Source organism: Narcine bancroftii, chromosome 4 (genome assembly GCF_036971445.1).
Source record: "Narcine bancroftii isolate sNarBan1 chromosome 4, sNarBan1.hap1, whole genome shotgun sequence".
Lineage (NCBI taxonomy): Eukaryota > Metazoa > Chordata > Chondrichthyes > Torpediniformes > Narcinidae > Narcine > Narcine bancroftii.
The window spans coordinates 105,256,081-105,276,538 of NC_091472.1; the positions used below are offsets into that span (position 1 = coordinate 105,256,081).

The 20,458-nt window shown below is 52.8% G+C and overlaps 2 protein-coding genes across 4 annotated transcripts in view; one reads left to right on the forward strand and one right to left on the reverse strand.

The window, feature by feature from the left end:
* urb2 (URB2 ribosome biogenesis homolog) overlaps nt 1–5,695 on the reverse strand; it is a 48,398-nt gene extending 42,703 nt beyond the window's left edge. For 2 of the 3 annotated variants that reach the window (XM_069932333.1, XM_069932335.1), the window contains exon 1: nt 5,623–5,695. The gene's annotated coding sequence lies outside the window, so the exon portion shown is untranslated. Of the gene's footprint in view, nt 1–5,522 lie in introns of all 3 variants that reach the window. The other variant, XM_069932334.1, reaches the window with a different exon arrangement.
* Nucleotides 5,696–5,732: 37 nt separating this feature from the next.
* The window catches only part of taf5l (TAF5-like RNA polymerase II, p300/CBP-associated factor (PCAF)-associated factor), a 33,205-nt gene continuing 18,479 nt past the window's right edge, over nt 5,733–20,458 (forward strand). The window contains exons 1-3 of the mRNA XM_069932336.1: nt 5,733–5,935; nt 11,911–12,055; nt 13,425–13,529. Of these exons, the coding sequence (XP_069788437.1) occupies nt 11,914–12,055; nt 13,425–13,529 (247 nt within the window). The 5' untranslated portion in view covers nt 5,733–5,935; nt 11,911–11,913. The remainder of the gene's footprint in view (nt 5,936–11,910; nt 12,056–13,424; nt 13,530–20,458) is intronic.

The window sequence follows — 20,458 nt, forward strand, 5'->3', positions numbered from 1 at the left end:
AAAACAACCTCCATCACTACATCTTGGTAAATGTGACAATAAACTTGAAGTCCTTGATGTAGGTGGGTGGATAAAATGGCACCTCCAAACACACCACCTACACACATGCTCCACCAAGCACCTCCTGCTCTATCTGTTACATTCTGAAAGATCCAAACAAAAATACAAGAGAAAGCAGCAGAAGGCCACCTCAAACCTCAAGTCTGCTCTGCCCTTCAATAAACCACAGCAGACCCAGCCTTGGCCTCAACAGCACTTTCTCACTCTCTCCTCATCCCCGCGACTCACTAATACATATATTCAGTCAATGTATTGAACAGATGTGATAACATTTCTCCATCTGAAATGGTTGATCCTTTATTCTGAAAATTTAACCCCAGTTCGCAATACCCCATATGAAACAACTGCTTTATTTCCATCATATCAACACCAGCCCCCCACTACACGCCTCCCACCACCACCCTCCCCCCCCACCCACAGCAGAATTTTGTGTTTCAATCAACTTTTGTTCTTCAAAAGCTAATTTTACCTTCATGTATCAACTCAATCCTGCCAGGAATTAACCTCTTCAACCTTCTCTGCAAAGCCTCCAACGTAAGCACATTCTCTCATAAATACAGAATCCACATTAGCACATGGACTTCAAGTACTCATGAGTGCCTGGCAGCATCAAATTCTCCATGCTACTTGCAATTAAATCCAACAAACATTGTCCTTCCTCGTTACTTATGGTAGCTGCACACCAATCCTTTGTACTATAACCTCAGACCACAACAGTTTATCGTCTCACTCCAGTTAACCACCTTCCTTCCAAAGAGGATAAGCTCATATTTTTCCACATTATACTCAATCCACCAACTTCTGACCCCTCACTTAATCTCGCTAAATCCTTCTACAGGCAGTGTCCTCTTTGAAACATGCTAACATCATGTCTTGGTCGATGAAAAATGGAACTTATGCAGTAGGGATATTCTAGGCAGTTGTTGGAGTAGGTTATTAGGTTGGCACAACACTCTATGCCCAACAACCTCAACCCTGCTTTAGATTTTGATGTTCTATGTATAAGCCTGTGTTTCCATATAGTAATCCCATTTCCTTACAGTGTCCTGCCTTCCCCACAATTTAACACTGTTACTTTGTAAGAATGTGTCATTGGGCAGCATGGTTAGCACAACACTGTTATAGTACCAGCAACCTGGACTGGGGTTCAAATCCCATGCTGTCGGGAAGGAGTTTGTACGTTCTCCCCATGTCTTCATGGGTTTTCTCTGGGGACTCCAGTTTCCTCCCACTATTTGGTACAGGGTCGTGGGCCAAAATGACCTGTTAACGTGTGGTATGTCCAAATTTAAACTTAAATAATAATGCCTTGTATCATTAACCAAATGTTCTGATGCAAAGTCATCAACCACAAACATTAATTGTTTCACTCCTCAAAGATGCTGCCAGACCTGCTGAGTATTTCTTTAAATGTCAGATTTCCAGCATTAAATTTTATGTTTCTTGAAGTGTCAGATTTTCTTTGCTTTTCATTGACTGTCTTCACATAATTTGATGCGCTCAGAGACATTCAGTAATATAGATCCTCAGCCCAACTCGTACACACCAACCAATCTTGGTCCTAACTGCCAGCATTTGGCTGATATCACTCTCGACCTTTCCTATCCATGTACCTACCCAGATGTCTTTTATACATTGTTACTGCACCCAGCTCTACCACTTTCTCTGACAGTTCATTCCATTTACCTTCCACTCCTCTGTGAAAAATTGTTCCTCGTATCCCATTTAAATCCTCTCCCTCTCACCTTTCAGTCTACGCCCTCTAGTTTTAGACTCCTCCATCTTGAGAAAAGCTAACAGTCTACCTCATCTTTAACCTTCATGATCTTACAACCTTCACAAGGCTCCCATGCTCCGGGATAAATAGATCCAGCCTATCCAAACTCCCCTAATAAATCAAGTCCTCGAGTCCAGGTAATATCTTCTCTGCACCCTATCTCACCTATCAAAACTTTCCAAAGAACTGCTACAACACTCCAGGTATGAAATCACTGATGTCTTATTTAGCAGTAACAAATTCCCAACACCGTGACTAAAAGCAAACCCACCCAACACTTTATTTCCTACCTTGTCTAATTATGTTGCCATTTTCATGGAACTCTGTACTTGTTCCCCTAGGTCTCTGTTTAACCACACCCACACCCCCCTACCCCCAGCCTTGGGTGTGTGCAGTCCTTGCTGAATTCTGTTTGCCATTCCTTTGTTAACTTTCTACATTGACTGAGATCCTGTTGTAACTTCCAACAAACTTCTTCACTGTCCACTACAATACCAATTTTGGAAACATAAGAAAATGTACTCATCTTGGCAATATGATTATTATCCGTGTAATTAATATAGATGACAAATAGGGAACCCAGCACCAATCTTTGCAGCACATGACTGGTAACAGGCTTCCAATACTCCACTACCACTCCCTGCCTACCACCAAGCCAATTTTACATCCAATTGGTTAGCTCATCCATATGTTCCAACCTTTCAAACAATCCAACCTTGCCGGATGTTGTCTCAGGCCTTGTTGTCCATAGGGACAACATTTGGCTATCCCCCACCTTTGTCCAGCTTCTTGATCATCTCTTCAAAAATAAATTATGAGTTATAATTTCCCAAGCACAAGCCTCATTGAATATCCATAATCAAATGTGGTGTTTCTCAGTACAGATAGATTCTGTTTCTTAGAATCCTCTCCAGCAATCTGACGACACATGCTCACCAGCATGTAATTCCCAGGCTAGTCCCTTCACCAATAAAAGGAATAATACTAGCTAGACTTCAATCTTTCAGTACATCACCCAAAGCTATAAAAAAACTCTGCCAGGGCCCCAGCAATTTCTTCCCTTGCTTCCCTCAATGTTTCCCTCAAACGCCTGGTCAGGACCTGAGGACTAGTCCACATTTTAGTACCTCAAGACTACCATCACCTCCTCTTCCATAATGTGGATATGTTTCAAGATAATTATGAAACTCACAAGCTTCCATATCCTTCTACACATTAAATACAGACAAGAAGTATTCATTCAAGATCTAATCATGACAATGATCCTTAAGAGGATCTACTTTATCCCTGGTCATACTTTTGAGTATGTTTCAAGAATCTTTTACGATCCTCTCTTATCTGTCAAGTTATCTTTGCCCCTGTTTGCCTTCTAATTTCCCTAACTATTCACCTGTATTCATTATACTCTTCAAAGGACTCAATCCCAGTTACAGAATCCTGACACATGCCTCTCTTGTCACGACCAAGGTTCATCAACAGATTCCCTAAACCTGCTGCTTTGCTTTTTAACAAGATCACATTGGCCCTAACTCACTTTTACAAGGTCCTCTTCACCTATTAACAGCTTCCCCTGATCAATTTTTGCACATTCCTGTCCAACACCATCAAAATTACCCTTGCCCCAATTCAGGTCTTTTACTTGTGGAGCAGTCTGATCTTTTTCCATACTATTTTAAAACTAATAGTATTATGATCATCAATCCAAAAAGTGCTGCCCACTGACACATCAAGCACAGGCTCAGCCTCATTTCCTCAAACTGTGTGTCATCATCCCTCAAGTCGGGTCATTGACATATGTATTGCTTCAGAAAATGTTCCTACGTACTCAAAACAAATGCTGCTCCATCTAACTAATCGAACCTGTCCCAGTTAATATCAGTGACCTATCATTTCTACACTTATCTATAACTCCTCTAATTCATGCTATTTTTTGTGGGGGGGGGGGGAAGGAAAGGGCTGAATATGAAAAGAAATAGTGGCGTTGTTGTATCGGCAGAGATGTCACTGGTGCAGACCCAGGAAAGTGGGGATACAGCGCTGATCTGCAGGGTCCTACGGCTTAGTACTAATGCTGACGGCTCTGTAAGGGGATTTGTTTAAAAAAATCTTGCAACCATGGAGTCTCCCCAAGATGGCGGCGCCTGTCCTGGGCAGTGTATCACGAGGGATTGCAAGACTCCGGCGGGAGCACCGAATCAGTGGAGGGCACCAGAAAAGTGGATTTGAAGGGTGCTGAGGACAGGATTGTATCAGAGGTTTGGATTTGGAGCTCAGGTTGTGGATGGATTGATCTGGAGTCCGTGCTGCTGCAGATGCTGCAGGACTGCTAGAAGAGAATCCATAAACACTTGGGTAGGAAGATGAAAATGAGCCTACCATCAGATCAGCAATGATCTCATTTAATGGCCGAGCAGGCTCAATGGGCCGCAAGGCCTGTACCTATTTCTTATGTTCATTGTGTCTTTGAAGGGACTTTCTTTTATTTCTTTTTCTTCTATTGGTAGGGGTATTGGGAAATGCTCATGGCGACTTTTTGTTTGCCTTCTGCCAAACAAAAGTTAAAGTAGATCATGTATATTACATTTTTAATATATCAATACGTGGGTTTTGTCTCTCCTGTCCTGGACAAAAGTAACAAATGCTATTCTGCTTAACTAACTTGTTAATTGTATTTTATTACAAGAAAACAAACTTTAACAATACAGCAGCCTGACACCAGCAACTCTAGGATCAAGAACAGTTTTTTCCCCAACATAGAAGGTCAAGAACAGTTTCTCACCCACCAGGGCTGTCCTTATGAGCTGAGAGGCCCAATTGGAAACATTTTTTTGCAGGTCTGTAGAACTTTAGAGATGTAAATAAAGTTTATTATAGACTTTATATCTCTTTGGTAAAATGGAAAACCAAAAAATAAATCAAAATATTAAAAGTATGTTCAGTGCGAAATCACAGCTGAAAATGGCACCACAGTGCTTGTTGTCACCAATTTAGTATTATTCGCGCACACGTTCAAAATTTGGGCATCAGTGGCACTAAACCTAAATTTCAACTGAGTTTTTATAAATTTGTTCTCTTGGGCAATCCGATTTTTTGGAGGTTGTTATTTTGGAGTTCTACTGTACTGTTTTAAAACTCAAAATATAAACAAACACTACTGAATTTTTAAGAATTCTAAGAAAATTAAAATCGTTGCTGTTTTCTGAAATCTGAAATGTGGTATTAAGGTTTATGTTGCAATGTGTTGTGTGTATTTAACAAGACTAGAGTAGATATTACCCTAACATGGGAGCAATTGGTCCAATTAGCTTGAAACCAGCCCTGTTTCCCCTATCCTATCAACTATTCCAGCACCACCAAAAGATCTACCTGTCCGAAAAAGCATCAATTTTTTTTATGCACCAACTGCAAATGCATGTATTTTTATATTTATTATTTTTTGTCTGGGCATATCGCAACATTTTAATTTATATTATATGACAATAAACTCTCATTCTCCCCTTCCTCTGTCTTGCTTTCCCTACTCTCCCTCTCCCCGTCTCTCCGCACTCTGTCCAACTTTCTTCCCCGATTATCTTTACCCCCTTCCTGTGTGTTTGATGTCACCGCTTCCTCCTTCAGTCCCGCCCTGAAACGGACAGTCTCTCACTGTAGATGCTGCCTGACTCGATGAGCCGCTTCAGCTTACAATCTCTAAGGGTCAGCCGGTGTCCTGGATTTGACCTTCTGGTCGAGCATGCATCCTCACCGCCGTGGGACCCAACGACACTTGCAAACGTCGCCCTTACCACGATCGAAAGTTTAACCCAGAATGTCTTCCCCGTCTCTTCACACGTGCGATTCCAGCCGACTCCTGCGGTCACGTGCCTCCCCGCGACCTTTCACCCCGCGCGCGCAGCCAATGGGCGTGAAGGCCAACCGCTCGAGACGAGGCGCCAAAGCGACGGGAGGGTGAGCGCAGCGGTTCCTACATCCCGCCCACCCGCACCAGAGCCGAGGTCGGCGTTGCTGTCGCCGCCGCTTCGGGCCTCGGGCCTGCTTGGCGACAGTCTGCGGCGTTTAGCTTTCGTGCTGTGCAGTGAAGGGTGCAGCCGTCATGCAGTAAGTCAGCGGGCCCTCTGTTGACCGATTCCGGAGAGTGTTAGCGGAAGCGGTGGGCCTGCGGGGAGTACAGAATTATGTTCCCGTCCGCCTTCTCTCCTCCATCCCTTCTTTGCTATCGTTGCAATTTCTTTGCTATCTTCCCCTCTTTCACCTCGACCTTCTGACCAATTGATCCGTTCTTCTTCCTCCTCCCCCCCACTTGCCCCTGCCTCCCCCCCACTTGCCCCTGCCTCCCCCCCACTTGCCCCTGCCTCCCCCCCACTTGCCCCTGCCTCCCCCCCACTTGCCCCTGCCTCCCCCCCACTTGCCCCTGCCTCCCCCCCACTTGCCCCTGCCTCCCCCCCACTTGCCCCTGCCTCCCCCCACTTGCCCCTGCCTCCCCCCCACTTGCCCCTGCCTCCCCCCCACTTGCCCCTGCCTCCCCCCCACTTGCCCCTGCCTCCCCCCCACTTGCCCCTGCCTCCCCCCCACTTGCCCCTGCCTCCCCCCCACTTGCCCCTGCCTCCCCCCCACTTGCCCCTGCCTCCCCCCCACTTGCCCCTGCCTCCCCCCCACTTGCCCCTGCCTCCCCCCCACTTGCCCCTGCCTCCCCCCCACTTGCCCCTGCCTCCCCCCCACTTGCCCCTGCCTCCCCCCCACTTGCCCCTGCCTCCCCCCCACTTGCCCCTGCCTCCCCCCCACTTGCCCCTGCCTCCCCCCCACTTGCCCCTGCCTCCCCCCCACTTGCCCCTGCCTCCCCCCCACTTGCCCCTGCCTCCCCCCCACTTGCCCCTGCCTCCCCCCCACTTGCCCCTGCCTCCCCCCCACTTGCCCCTGCCTCCCCCCCACTTGCCCCTGCCTCCCCCCCACTTGCCCCTGCCTCCCCCCCACTTGCCCCTGCCTCCCCCCCACTTGCCCCTGCCTCCCCCCCACTTGCCCCTGCCTCCCCCCCACTTGCCCCTGCCTCCCCCCCACTTGCCCCTGCCTCCCCCCCACTTGCCCCTGCCTCCCCCCCACTTGCCCCTGCCTCCCCCCCACTTGCCCCTGCCTCCCCCCCACTTGCCCCTGCCTCCCCCCCACTTGCCCCTGCCTCCCCCCCACTTGCCCCTGCCTCCCCCCCACTTGCCCCTGCCTCCCCCCCACTTGCCCCTGCCTCCCCCCCACTTGCCCCTGCCTCCCCCCCACTTGCCCCTGCCTCCCCCCCACTTGCCCCTGCCTCCCCCCCACTTGCCCCTGCCTCCCCCCCACTTGCCCCTGCCTCCCCCCCACTTGCCCCTGCCTCCCCCCCACTTGCCCCTGCCTCCCCCCCACTTGCCCCTGCCTCCCCCCCACTTGCCCCTGCCTCCCCCCCACTTGCCCCTGCCTCCCCCCCACTTGCCCCTGCCTCCCCCCCACTTGCCCCTGCCTCCCCCCCACTTGCCCCTGCCTCCCCCCCACTTGCCCCTGCCTCCCCCCCACTTGCCCCTGCCTCCCCCCCACTTGCCCCTGCCTCCCCCCCACTTGCCCCTGCCTCCCCCCCACTTGCCCCTGCCTCCCCCCCACTTGCCCCTGCCTCCCCCCCACTTGCCCCTGCCTCCCCCCCACTTGCCCCTGCCTCCCCCCCACTTGCCCCTGCCTCCCCCCCACTTGCCCCTGCCTCCCCCCCACTTGCCCCTGCCTCCCCCCCACTTGCCCCTGCCTCCCCCCCACTTGCCCCTGCCTCCCCCCCACTTGCCCCTGCCTCCCCCCCACTTGCCCCTGCCTCCCCCCCACTTGCCCCTGCCTCCCCCCCACTTGCCCCTGCCTCCCCCCCACTTGCCCCTGCCTCCCCCCCACTTGCCCCTGCCTCCCCCCCACTTGCCCCTGCCTCCCCCCCACTTGCCCCTGCCTCCCCCCCACTTGCCCCTGCCTCCCCCCCACTTGCCCCTGCCTCCCCCCCACTTGCCCCTGCCTCCCCCCCACTTGCCCCTGCCTCCCCCCCACTTGCCCCTGCCTCCCCCCCACTTGCCCCTGCCTCCCCCCCACTTGCCCCTGCCTCCCCCCCACTTGCCCCTGCCTCCCCCCCACTTGCCCCTGCCTCCCCCCCACTTGCCCCTGCCTCCCCCCCACTTGCCCCTGCCTCCCCCCCACTTGCCCCTGCCTCCCCCCCACTTGCCCCTGCCTCCCCCCCACTTGCCCCTGCCTCCCCCCCACTTGCCCCTGCCTCCCCCCCACTTGCCCCTGCCTCCCCCCCACTTGCCCCTGCCTCCCCCCCACTTGCCCCTGCCTCCCCCCCACTTGCCCCTGCCTCCCCCCCACTTGCCCCTGCCTCCCCCCCACTTGCCCCTGCCTCCCCCCCACTTGCCCCTGCCTCCCCCCCACTTGCCCCTGCCTCCCCCCCACTTGCCCCTGCCTCCCCCCCACTTGCCCCTGCCTCCCCCCCACTTGCCCCTGCCTCCCCCCCACTTGCCCCTGCCTCCCCCCCACTTGCCCCTGCCTCCCCCCCACTTGCCCCTGCCTCCCCCCCACTTGCCCCTGCCTCCCCCCCACTTGCCCCTGCCTCCCCCCCACTTGCCCCTGCCTCCCCCCCACTTGCCCCTGCCTCCCCCCCACTTGCCCCTGCCTCCCCCCCACTTGCCCCTGCCTCCCCCCCACTTGCCCCTGCCTCCCCCCCACTTGCCCCTGCCTCCCCCCCACTTGCCCCTGCCTCCCCCCCACTTGCCCCTGCCTCCCCCCCACTTGCCCCTGCCTCCCCCCCACTTGCCCCTGCCTCCCCCCCACTTGCCCCTGCCTCCCCCCCACTTGCCCCTGCCTCCCCCCCACTTGCCCCTGCCTCCCCCCCACTTGCCCCTGCCTCCCCCCCACTTGCCCCTGCCTCCCCCCCACTTGCCCCTGCCTCCCCCCCACTTGCCCCTGCCTCCCCCCACTTGCCCCTGCCTCCCCCCCACTTGCCCCTGCCTCCCCCCCACTTGCCCCTGCCTCCCCCCCACTTGCCCCTGCCTCCCCCCCACTTGCCCCTGCCTCCCCCCACTTGCCCCTGCCTCCCCCCCACTTGCCCCTGCCTCCCCCCCACTTGCCCCTGCCTCCCCCCCACTTGCCCCTGCCTCCCCCCCACTTGCCCCTGCCTCCCCCCCACTTGCCCCTGCCTCCCCCCCACTTGCCCCTGCCTCCCCCCCACTTGCCCTGCCTCCCCCCCACTTGCCCCTGCCTCCCCCCCACTTGCCCCTGCCTCCCCCCCACTTGCCCCTGCCTCCCCCCCACTTGCCCCTTGCCTCCCCCCCACTTGCCCCTGCCTCCCCCCCACTTGCCCCTGCCTCCCCCCCACTTGCCCCTGCCTCCCCCCCACTTGCCCCTGCCTCCCCCCCACTTGCCCCTGCCTCCCCCCCACTTGCCCCTGCCTCCCCCCCACTTGCCCCTGCCTCCCCCCCACTTGCCCCTGCCTCCCCCCACTTGCCCCTGCCTCCCCCCACTTGCCCTGCCTCCCCCCACTTGCCCCTGCCTCCCCCCACTTGCCCCTGCCTCCCCCCCACTTGCCCCTGCCTCCCCCCCACTTGCCCCTGCCTCCCCCCCACTTGCCCCTGCCTCCCCCCCACTTGCCCCTGCCTCCCCCCCACTTGCCCCTGCCTCCCCCCCACTTGCCCCTGCCTCCCCCCCACTTGCCCCTGCCTCCCCCCCACTTGCCCCTGCCTCCCCCCCCACTTGCCCCTGCCTCCCCCCCACTTGCCCCTGCCTCCCCCCCACTTGCCCCTGCCTCCCCCCACTTGCCCCTGCCTCCCCCCCACTTGCCCCTGCCTCCCCCCACTTGCCCCTGCCTCCCCCCCACTTGCCCCTGCCTCCCCCCCACTTGCCCCTGCCTCCCCCCCACTTGCCCCTGCCTCCCCCCCACTTGCCCCTGCCTCCCCCCCACTTGCCCCTGCCTCCCCCCCACTTGCCCCTGCCTCCCCCCCACTTGCCCCTGCCTCCCCCCCACTTGCCCCTGCCTCCCCCCCACTTGCCCCTGCCTCCCCCCCACTTGCCCCTGCCTCCCCCCACTTGCCCCTGCCTCCCCCCACTTGCCCCTGCCTCCCCCCCACTTGCCCCTGCCTCCCCCCCACTTGCCCCTGCCTCCCCCCCACTTGCCCCTGCCTCCCCCCACTTGCCCCTGCCTCCCCCCCACTTGCCCCTGCCTCCCCCCCACTTGCCCCTGCCTCCCCCCCACTTGCCCCTGCCTCCCCCCCACTTGCCCCTGCCTCCCCCCCACTTGCCCCTGCCTCCCCCCACTTGCCCCTGCCTCCCCCCCACTTGCCCCTGCCTCCCCCCCACTTGCCCCTGCCTCCCCCCCACTTGCCCCTGCCTCCCCCCCACTTGCCCCTGCCTCCCCCCCACTTGCCCCTGCCTCCCCCCCACTTGCCCCTGCCTCCCCCCCACTTGCCCTGCCTCCCCCCCACTTGCCCCTGCCTCCCCCCCACTTGCCCCTGCCTCCCCCCCACTTGCCCCTGCCTCCCCCCACTTGCCCCTGCCTCCCCCCCACTTGCCCCTGCCTCCCCCCCACTTGCCCCTGCCTCCCCCCCACTTGCCCCTGCCTCCCCCCCACTTGCCCCTGCCTCCCCCCCACTTGCCCCTGCCTCCCCCCCACTTGCCCTGCCCCCCTGCCCGCCCCCCCACTTGCCCCTGCCTCCCCCCCACTTGCCCTGCCTCCCCCCCCACTTGCCCCTGCCTCCCCCCCACTTGCCCCTGCCTCCCCCCCACTTGCCCCTGCCTCCCCCCCACTTGCCCCTGCCTCCCCCCCACTTGCCCCTGCCTCCCCCCCACTTGCCCCTGCCTCCCCCCCACTTGCCCCTGCCTCCCCCCCACTTGCCCCTGCCTCCCCCCCACTTGCCCCTGCCTCCCCCCCACTTGCCCCTGCCTCCCCCCACTTGCCCCTGCCTCCCCCCCACTTGCCCCTGCCTCCCCCCCACTTGCCCCTGCCTCCCCCCCACTTGCCCCTGCCTCCCCCCCACTTGCCCTGCCTCCCCCCCACTTGCCCCTGCCTCCCCCCCACTTGCCCCTGCCTCCCCCCCACTTGCCCCTGCCTCCCCCCCACTTGCCCTGCCTCCCCCCCACTTGCCCCTGCCTCCCCCCCCCACTTGCCCTGCCTCCCCCCCACTTGCCCCTGCCTCCCCCCCACTTGCCCCTGCCTCCCCCCCACTTGCCCCTGCCTCCCCCCCACTTGCCCCTGCCTCCCCCCCACTTGCCCCTGCCTCCCCCCCACTTGCCCCTGCCTCCCCCCCACTTGCCCCTGCCTCCCCCCCACTTGCCCCTGCCTCCCCCCCACTTGCCCCTGCCTCCCCCCCACTTGCCCCTGCCTCCCCCCCACTTGCCCCTGCCTCCCCCCCACTTGCCCCTGCCTCCCCCCCACTTGCCCCTGCCTCCCCCCCACTTGCCCCTGCCTCCCCCCCACTTGCCCCTGCCTCCCCCCCACTTGCCCCTGCCTCCCCCCCACTTGCCCCTGCCTCCCCCCCACTTGCCCCTGCCTCCCCCCCACTTGCCCCTGCCTCCCCCCCACTTGCCCCTGCCTCCCCCCCACTTGCCCCTGCCTCCCCCCCACTTGCCCCTGCCTCCCCCCCACTTGCCCCTGCCTCCCCCCCACTTGCCCCTGCCTCCCCCCCACTTGCCCCTGCCTCCCCCCCCCACTTGCCCTGCCTCCCCCCCCACTTGCCCCTGCCTCCCCCCCCACTTGCCCCTGCCTCCCCCCCCACTTGCCCCTGCCTCCCCCCCCCCTCCCCACTTGCCCCTGCCTCCCCCCCCACTTGCCCCTGCCTCCCCCCCCACTTGCCCCTGCCTCCCCCCCCACTTGCCCCTGCCTCCCCCCCCACTTGCCCCTGCCTCCCCCCCACTTGCCCCTGCCTCCCCCCCCACTTGCCCCTGCCTCCCCCCCACTTGCTGTCCATTCTTTCTAACTTCAAATTTATTGACATTTTTTCTTTTAAATGGTGTTGATGAGCTGGATGTATATATTTGTCAAATTGATTCTTATTGTCCATCATGTTAATTTCTACTTTCATTGTAATTTTTAGATCATGAAGCGTGTACGCACAGAACAGATTCAAGCTGCTGTGGCTCATTACCTCAGAAGAAGGCAATTTGTGGAATCGGATGGTGCCATGAAACAAGGGCTGAAGTTTTCTCAGACTGCTGAAGAAATGGCAACCAACTTGACAGGTGCAGCAATGTAAAAATTGTGCCTACCTGAAATGAGGTTACTTTGGAGACCAAACATTAAGTATATCTAAATTCAGCAAATTCCAGTTCGTTGGTGGAAATTATACAAAGTTACAAAAAAGGATAGTATAGTTTTGCTGCTATAAGATGCCCTGTTCAGAACTGCCACCTTTCTTGTTTTCTTACATTTACAATATGATAATTTTATTGTCAAATATTGTAAATGCTCATTGGCACTAAAAGACATTGTTCAGTGTATATGGGAATAAACTCAGTAAACTACCAGCAATGCAGAACTCTTTTGAGTAGATTTCAAGTAAATCATAAAATAAGAATTGCTTGCTTAGTAATGAAATTCTCAAAGGTCTGTTTGATATTGGGGAGATGTTCTTCTGGTTATCCATCTCAAAAGATTATGATGATGGTTCCTTTCAGTCAGTCTGTGAGGTTTGATATGAGGATAACCCACTCCTCAGGAAGGAACAGTGCGGATATGAATGGATTTAGGTGAGTGGGTGTTTGCACAGGTCTCGACCCACTCTCTCAAAGTCCTCCCAGATGCAGCAGAATGGTGAGGTCCAAAATGGCTGCAGGAATTTTTGTTGAAGTGAATGGCCAGACCAACCTTCGATGCAAGGGATGCCCTTTCTCGCTTCATGGCACGTGTTTGCTAGATGGCCATTGACCCTATGAGAGGGTTAATCTGCCATTTAGAGGGGAGATGTAGGTAATGATTAACATGGTATCTTGCATCAAAAGCTGTCTGAACTATTAGCTTGTACTTGAGGCAGTTTTCATCAGGTCGTGAGTGGGAAATGCAACAAAAACTGCAGGTGCTCGAAATCTAAGGCAAACACAGAAAATTTCAGTAATGTACAACAGGTCACATCTGAAGTAAGAATAACTGAAACAAAGTTGGAAACGTTTAGTAATTTTGGAAACATTGACTTGATTTCTATTTCCAGAGATGTGGCCTGACCTGCTGCATATTTCTGATGTTTTCTGCTTTAATTTTGCATTCTGGTGAGATTTTATCATTTCTAAACCAAACTCAGTAATGGATTCTGAGGCATTGGCTCCACAGTAGAAACAAATATTAATTGTAAATAATACATCAATAGCATTATACTTGTAAGAAGCTGCTTGCTTATTACCAGAAAGGAGCATGATTTAGGATGGTTGCAGTATTTGGCTGCAAATGTAATGACACTGCTGCCATACAATCTCATTGAAAAGTTTAAATCTAACTTCCATTTCATATGCATCCCACATGAAATGAAATGACCTTGCCTGTACAGTTATTTTAAAATGACTAAAATGTGATTTTATTTTTTTTTGTTTGTCAATATTCCATCTTTTTTTCAAACAGTTCAGGCAGAATCTGGGTCTCCTAATGTGGTGTCTGCAGCTCCCTGTCAAGCTGATCCTAATCAATATGAGATACAGTTTGGGAGGCTTAAAATATTCCTTCTTGGTAAGTTGGAATGAAGATGGTAACGTGTTTGGAGGTAAAATATGTAAATGCTGCATCATCTAAGCACTCTGTGTATGACTGTAATATATTACAGAGCGATGTTGATTCTGTGATACAAGTTCAACTTATATATGGTTCATTTTTTGATTTTTAAAAAACTCGAGAAAAGCTACTGAGAGATACAAGAAACAAAAAACTTGCCACCTTGACATGATATGATTGTTCTGTTGTACACACTAAGACTGCATCCCAGTTCAGATCAAGTTCCATGTTTGGGCAAAAAAAATCAGCTGTTTCAAATCTGAGTGACATTGGGCCATGAGTAAATTTTTTAATGCAATAATTAAAAGTTTAAAAATTGAAAGAAACAAATGATTTTTCCCAGAGTTTTGATAGTTAGAAGGGGATGCGAAGGTTAAGGGTATGTGTGTACAATTAAATACAGTACAACTCCAATTCTCTGAAATCCTCATTCATCCTAAATTTTTTCGGAGCCAAACTGACCTTACAGGTTGAACAAAAATTCACTGGACATTAAATTAGAATGAGGATTGTACTCATTTTAGGTAACTACCTTCTTTCCTTTTCTTCTTTACTTTCCCCTATTGACTTTTCTCTCCAACTCTCTGTCTCAAATGGTTTGCCAATGTCTTCCAGGTGCAAGCATTCAAAAGAATCCCTTGTCCTGATGTCATCAAAGAGAGCGGCCTCTCAGGCAGGAGTGGGATCCCTGGCTCAGAGGTGTTCCCCTCTTCTCTCCTTCCCATCCTCGATGCTTATTCCAAACCCTCCTCTCAACCTACTACCGCACATCCACACCGAACTCCCCAGTGTGTGTGGTAGTCCTTGGGGAGGATTTGGAGCCAGGACTCTTGCATGGGAGCCCAGGTGACCTGGGAGACAATGAGTGTTCCACTGGGCTGGGAAGCCTCCCTGGGGATCAGTGGCAGCAGTGGGAATGTGTCGGATCGGTGGCATGGTTGGGAAGTCTCGGTGATCAGTGATCAGTTATCCAAAAAGTTTATCTGACGTAGACCTGGTCTCAACCATTCAGATAATCTGAGTTGTATGTTGAAACTGCAGTTTCATTCACTGCTATTCAAATAACAGAAAACAGATGCATTTATAAAAACGACAAAAATGGAATCCATCTTAATAGAAACAAAGGGTTATTCTTGCTACTCGAAGAAATTAACAGACTGGTGGCCTGCAATCAAGGAGATTGGGCCGGCAAAATGCATGGTAATAAACAATGGCATACCTTCATAACACGACCCCAAGCATAGTGAACCGGTGCAGTTGGAAGCTGGGGCTGTACAAGATCAGCAGCCCTAAAATGGTGTTGACCAGGCATTTTTGTTATTCACACGAGTGATGTCAGCCAATCAACCAAATGGTGGGAACTCCAAGTGTATAAAAGCATTTCCAGCCTCAATAAAGTCAGAACTTAACCTCCCACACCCCGAGTGTGTGTTTCTTCGTAGCAGATGGCTATAATTGGTGACCCTGATGGTTTAGACAGAATCTAAACCCAATGATGGATAATGAAGCAGCAATCAGGCTGAGGTTCAGTTCCAGATTCTGGGTATCACATCTGAGACCACACGGTAGTACCAGCTGGTCAGTGCCCTGGATCCAGAGATTGCAGACAGTGGCCAACTTCATCCACAGGCCACCATTGGAAAGCACTTACACTGCCTTCAAAGACCTATTGACTGAGACCTTTGGACTCTTGTGGTGAAAGAGAGGGGCATGGCTACTCCACCTGGATGGGCTAGGGGACAGATTCCCATCAGCGCTCCTGAACAAAATGCTTGCCCTCCTGGGAGACCACAAACTCGTCATCATTTTCAAGCAGGCATTCTTGGAGCAGCTGCCCAAGGACAAACAACTGCTCCTGGCTGACGCGGACTTCAGCTACCCCCGGAAAGTCGCAGCATGGGCAGACGTTCTGAGGAAGCAGAAACAGAAGTTCTTGACTCCCGTGGGATTAGTCAAGAAGTCTCTCAACCAGACCAAGGTAGGCCCAGGAAAGGAGCAGCAGGCAAGAGGCAGGGATGAGTCTAAGGAGAGATAGTGCTTCCACCACCAAAGATGGGGCACCAAGGCCCACCAATGCCAGTCGCCCTGCGAGTTTCAGGGTAACGACAAAGCCAGTCGTCGCTGATGCCCACGGTAACGAGCCATCGAGGGATCTTCCTGAATGTATGGGACCGCTGATCCGGAAGATGTTTCTTGGTGGATTGAGGAGCGGAGGTCAGTGTGATGCCCCCAACAGGGTTGGATACTGGACGAAGGCAAGCGGTACCTGTGTTGAGGGCTGTCAACAACAGCAGCTTATGGACCTATAGCATTTGTAGGGTCGAGCTGCAGTTTGGAGGCAGTCACTTCTCGTGGGACTTCATGCTGACCGCAGTGGAACAACCACTCCTCGGAGCGGTCTTCCTATGGGCCCACAACCTCCTAGTGGACCTTAGGGCAAGAGTCTAGTACACACGGAGACCTTCCAGACCTTTGCACTGCACCTGAACTCAGTCCACAGCTCGGATGAAGAGTTCTCCAAGGTGCTAACTGAGTTCCCGGCAATCCTTTCCCCTCAGTTCATGGTGGAGATGCCCTGACAACAGTGTCAGGAATCACGTCCTTAAGGGACCATTGCTCCACACAAGGGCGAGACTACTTCCTCCAGAGAAGCTCTGTGAGCTCGAGGAGTTGGGCATTATTTGGCAGTCGGACAGTCCATGGGCTTCTCCCCTGCACGTGGTGTGTAAAGCATTTTGGGGCTGGAGACCGCGTGGCGACTACCGCCGGCTCAACGAGGCCACCACTCTGGATCGTTACTACGAGTAGCTTATTCAGGACTCTGCAGCAAACCTGCACAAAGTGACAATCTTCTCGAAAGTGGATCTGGTGTGAGGGTACTACCAAATCTCGATGTTCCCTGATGATATCCCAAGATGGCCATCATCACTCCATTCAGGCTTTTTGAATTCCTGAATATACCATTTGGGCTCAAGAACACGGCATAGACCTTCCAGTGACTGATGGATGTGGTGGGCTGAGACCTGGGCGGCACCTTTGTCTACTTGGATGACATCCTGGTGGAGAGCAGAACCTAGCAGGAACATCTACAACACCTCTGAAACCTCAACAATCGTCCAGTTCAGACTAAGCACACTTGATTTTCTGGGACACAGGATTACCAAAGACAGGCCATGCCATGACCCAGCAAGGTGGAGGCCATCCGCAACTTCCTGAGGACCAGTATGACCAAAGGATTACAGGAGTTTGTGGGGGTGATCAACTTTTATTCCAGGTACATCACCGCAGCTGCGCTCCCCCCCACTGGAACTAAAGTACACTGCTTTCGACAGAGAGCTACTACCATTTCTGGTACTTCCTTGAGGGAAAGGCTTTCATGTCTTTCACAGACCACAAGCCACTGATGTTTTCCCTGACTAAGATCTCCAATCCCTGGTCAGCCCGCCAGCAGAGATGCTTGTCTTACCTTTTGGAGTATACCACCGACATGAGGCACATCTTGGGAAAGACAATGTGGTCGCGTCTGCTTTGTCAAGGTAGAGCATTCACTCCCTGGCCAATGGACTGGACTTCGTGGAACTGGTGGAGGCACAGCAGCAGGACGATGAGATACCTCAGTACGGGACCGCTGTCATGGGGCTGCAGCTTCAGGATATCCTAGTCGGCACAGGTAATGCTACCCTCCTGTGCAACGTGGCTACCAGACAGGTTTGACCTATCGTCCCAATGGCATGGAGGCAACGAGTTGGCACATCCATCGATCAGGCCAATGCTTCGGTTGGTGGCCAGCAAGTACACGTGGCATGGATTGCGAAATAAGTTAGCGGGTGGGCCAAGTCGTGCACGCAGTGCCAAGCAGCCAAGGTACAACAGTACACCAAGGTCCCCCCACAGCCTTTCAAGCCAACAGAATTAAGGTTTGACCACATTCACATGGACATAGTGGGGCTCTTACCAGTCTCAGGGTTTCCACTACCTGTTCACAGTGGTCGACCATTTCACCTGGTGGCCAGAAGCAACCCCCTGGCCGACACCCACCAGGTCCTGCGCCAAGGCACTCCTCTCATCGTGGGCTGCAAGGTTCGGACTACCACACCGCATAACCTCTGACAGGCGCACAATTTACCTCCATTCTGTGGACTGATGTTGCCAACCTGTGAGGCGCTCAGCTACACCACACGACAGCATACACCTGCAGTCCAACGGGATGGTAGAGTGCTTCCACTGGCATCTCAAGGCCACCCTTATGACCAGACTCAAGGGCCCCAACTGGGTGGAGGAACGGCCATGGACACTGCTGGGTATTCGTACGGCACCAAAGGAAGACCTCCATACATCCTCCGCTGTGTTCATCTACAGAGCTCCACTCGTGGTCCCGGGGATTTAATTCCACCAGCCAGAGGTCAACCAGGAGGACACAACCACCTTCCTGGTCAGGCTACATGAAAAGGTGGGTAACCTGGCTCCGACCCCACCCTCAAGCCACGTTCATCTCCAAAGACCTCGAAGACTGTGAGTACGTTTGTGTGTAGAGGGCCACACTGTCCACTGCTACAGAAGCTCTACGAAGTCATCCAGAACAACGGGACCACCTTCGAATTGGACATCAGTGGCAAATCAGAGGTTTTCACTGCAGACAGGCTCAAGCCGGCACACACAAACCCGACATAACCAGAGGAGACACCAGCACCTCGACGCAGAGGCGGACCACCAAAGACATTGGGACTGCATCCATTGACACTGAACTGTAGCAGCAGTTCTGGGGTGGGGGGAGGGGGGGGTCATGTGGCAGCCCACAACTGCAGAGATTAGGCTGACACAACGTCCAGTAATAAACAATGGCGTAACTCACTATCCCTAGCATAGCAAACCAGAGCAGTGGAAGCTGGGGCAGTACAAGACCAGCAGCCCTAAAATGGCTAACAGAGCAACACCAGGCTAGGGAAGAAGGGTATTCATATGCAAGAATGTACCCACAGGCGGGAACTCCGTTTTCATTATTTATGCGAGTGATGTCAGCCAATCAACCAAATAGTGGGAACTCCAAATGTATAAAAGGAACATTTCCAGCCTCAATACAATCAGAGCTTAACCTCCCACACTGTGTTTCTTTGTAGCAGACGGCTACAAGACAATCAAATGGCACAGAGAGGTGGATGCATTGGAGAATTTTTTTTAATTGCAAATGAACCTCTTATTAAACAGAAAATAAGGGATTTAGTCCATACAATGTATATAGGGCTCTTGTATTATTTTCCAGATCCCAAAAGAGGAGGGTTCTTATTAGATCTAGAAGTGGGGAATGAACCTGAGTAGCAAATAAAGGGGCATTCAAGCAAAAAATGGCTGTGATCTTATAAAGAAGGGCATGAGCATGTATTTGGTGGGGGAAGAAGCTAATTTTGAATGACTAAATGTCGTAATCCTCGATTAAAATGTGCATTGGTAACTTTCAAAAGGGTGGAGTGCAGGAAGGATATATTTTAAAATAAAAACAAATTGTGACTACAGATAATGGAAGAAAAGTAAATAGCGATATATTAAGTGCATAGATAACTGAGGAGTGCATGGTCCTGAATATAAAGTGATTGGGAAAGGTTGAAAACAATTAGGAAGGAAGGCAGAAAGGAACTGAAGTAATCAAGCAACATAAAATAAAGTTTTAACATCTTAAATAGATGTGGTTGGAAGTTGGGGCCAAAGAGGGACAGTCAAGTCGTAAGGAGATGGCAGAAATCATGACTTTGTTCTGAATTCACAAAGATCAACTGCCGCATGTTTTTTTTTCAGTTATAATTAACCTCAGTGATTCAGTCCTCCACGAAGAGATTTTTTAAAATTACCCAGTTCCAATCTCAAGACTACAAAAGTCTTAGAGAAGTAACGATTCATTTTCTGAGTTTTCATTTCAAATGGGCTTTAGTAATGTAACTGCAGATCCTGTACTGGTGACATCAAAGGATGTGCTTATTTAGTTAATCAAGAGCTTTGTTTAGGGGGAAAAAATCTTTGTGGAAAATTTGTTCAATAATTAACATTTTGCATTTTGAAATATCCTTTGGGAATTCAGTCTTCTGTTTAAATTGAAACTGCTCTCCTGGCTGCCCTTCTAAATAGATGAACTAACTTGCTTTCAGATGTTCAGATGCAAGAATGAATGTGAGCTGAACATATCCCTTTTCTAACAATGCAGAGAAGCTGTATAATCTCCCAAGTTGTCTACCCAAGCTCATCACACTTGCCCTTCAGTCTATCTCTCCAAACCTTTTCCTACCACATGCAGCATGTGAGTAAGTTAGCCCTGTGTCCATTCCAAAGGCAGCACAGCAAATATCAAAACCCAAGTTCCTGGAACAATGCTAATCTGAGGTGCAACCATGCAGAATTTACATGTTTGTGACTGCCTAATCTTCTATTGGGTTTTCTGGGGTTTCTTCCCACATAACTGAGAAATGCTGCTTAGTTAATTAACTAAATTAGCCCTTGCATGTAGGTTAGTGGTGGAAAAGATCAAAGGAGAGTTGAGGGGCTTGTGTGATGAAGAACAAATTTCGGGGTGATGGGGCATGGGACTAATGGTACTATTCCCTTAGAGCTCGCACAAAAAAGGATAAGAATTTATCTTTTGCTTGAAAACTTTGACTTGTGATCCAGGAAATAAATCCATCAGTTGTCTTGCGTGAACTACAAATAAATTTAAATATCTGTTTTGTAACTTCCCCTTCTAACTATCCAAGACTCATTTTCACGAAACAATATTTATTTGTATATATGAATACTTGTCCTGCAAATGTATGCCTGTACTGGATGTATAATATGTCTGGTTGTGTCTGCGTGTTTGCACTGAGTATGGGAAAATGCTGTTTTGTTAGCTTGTATTTGTGCAA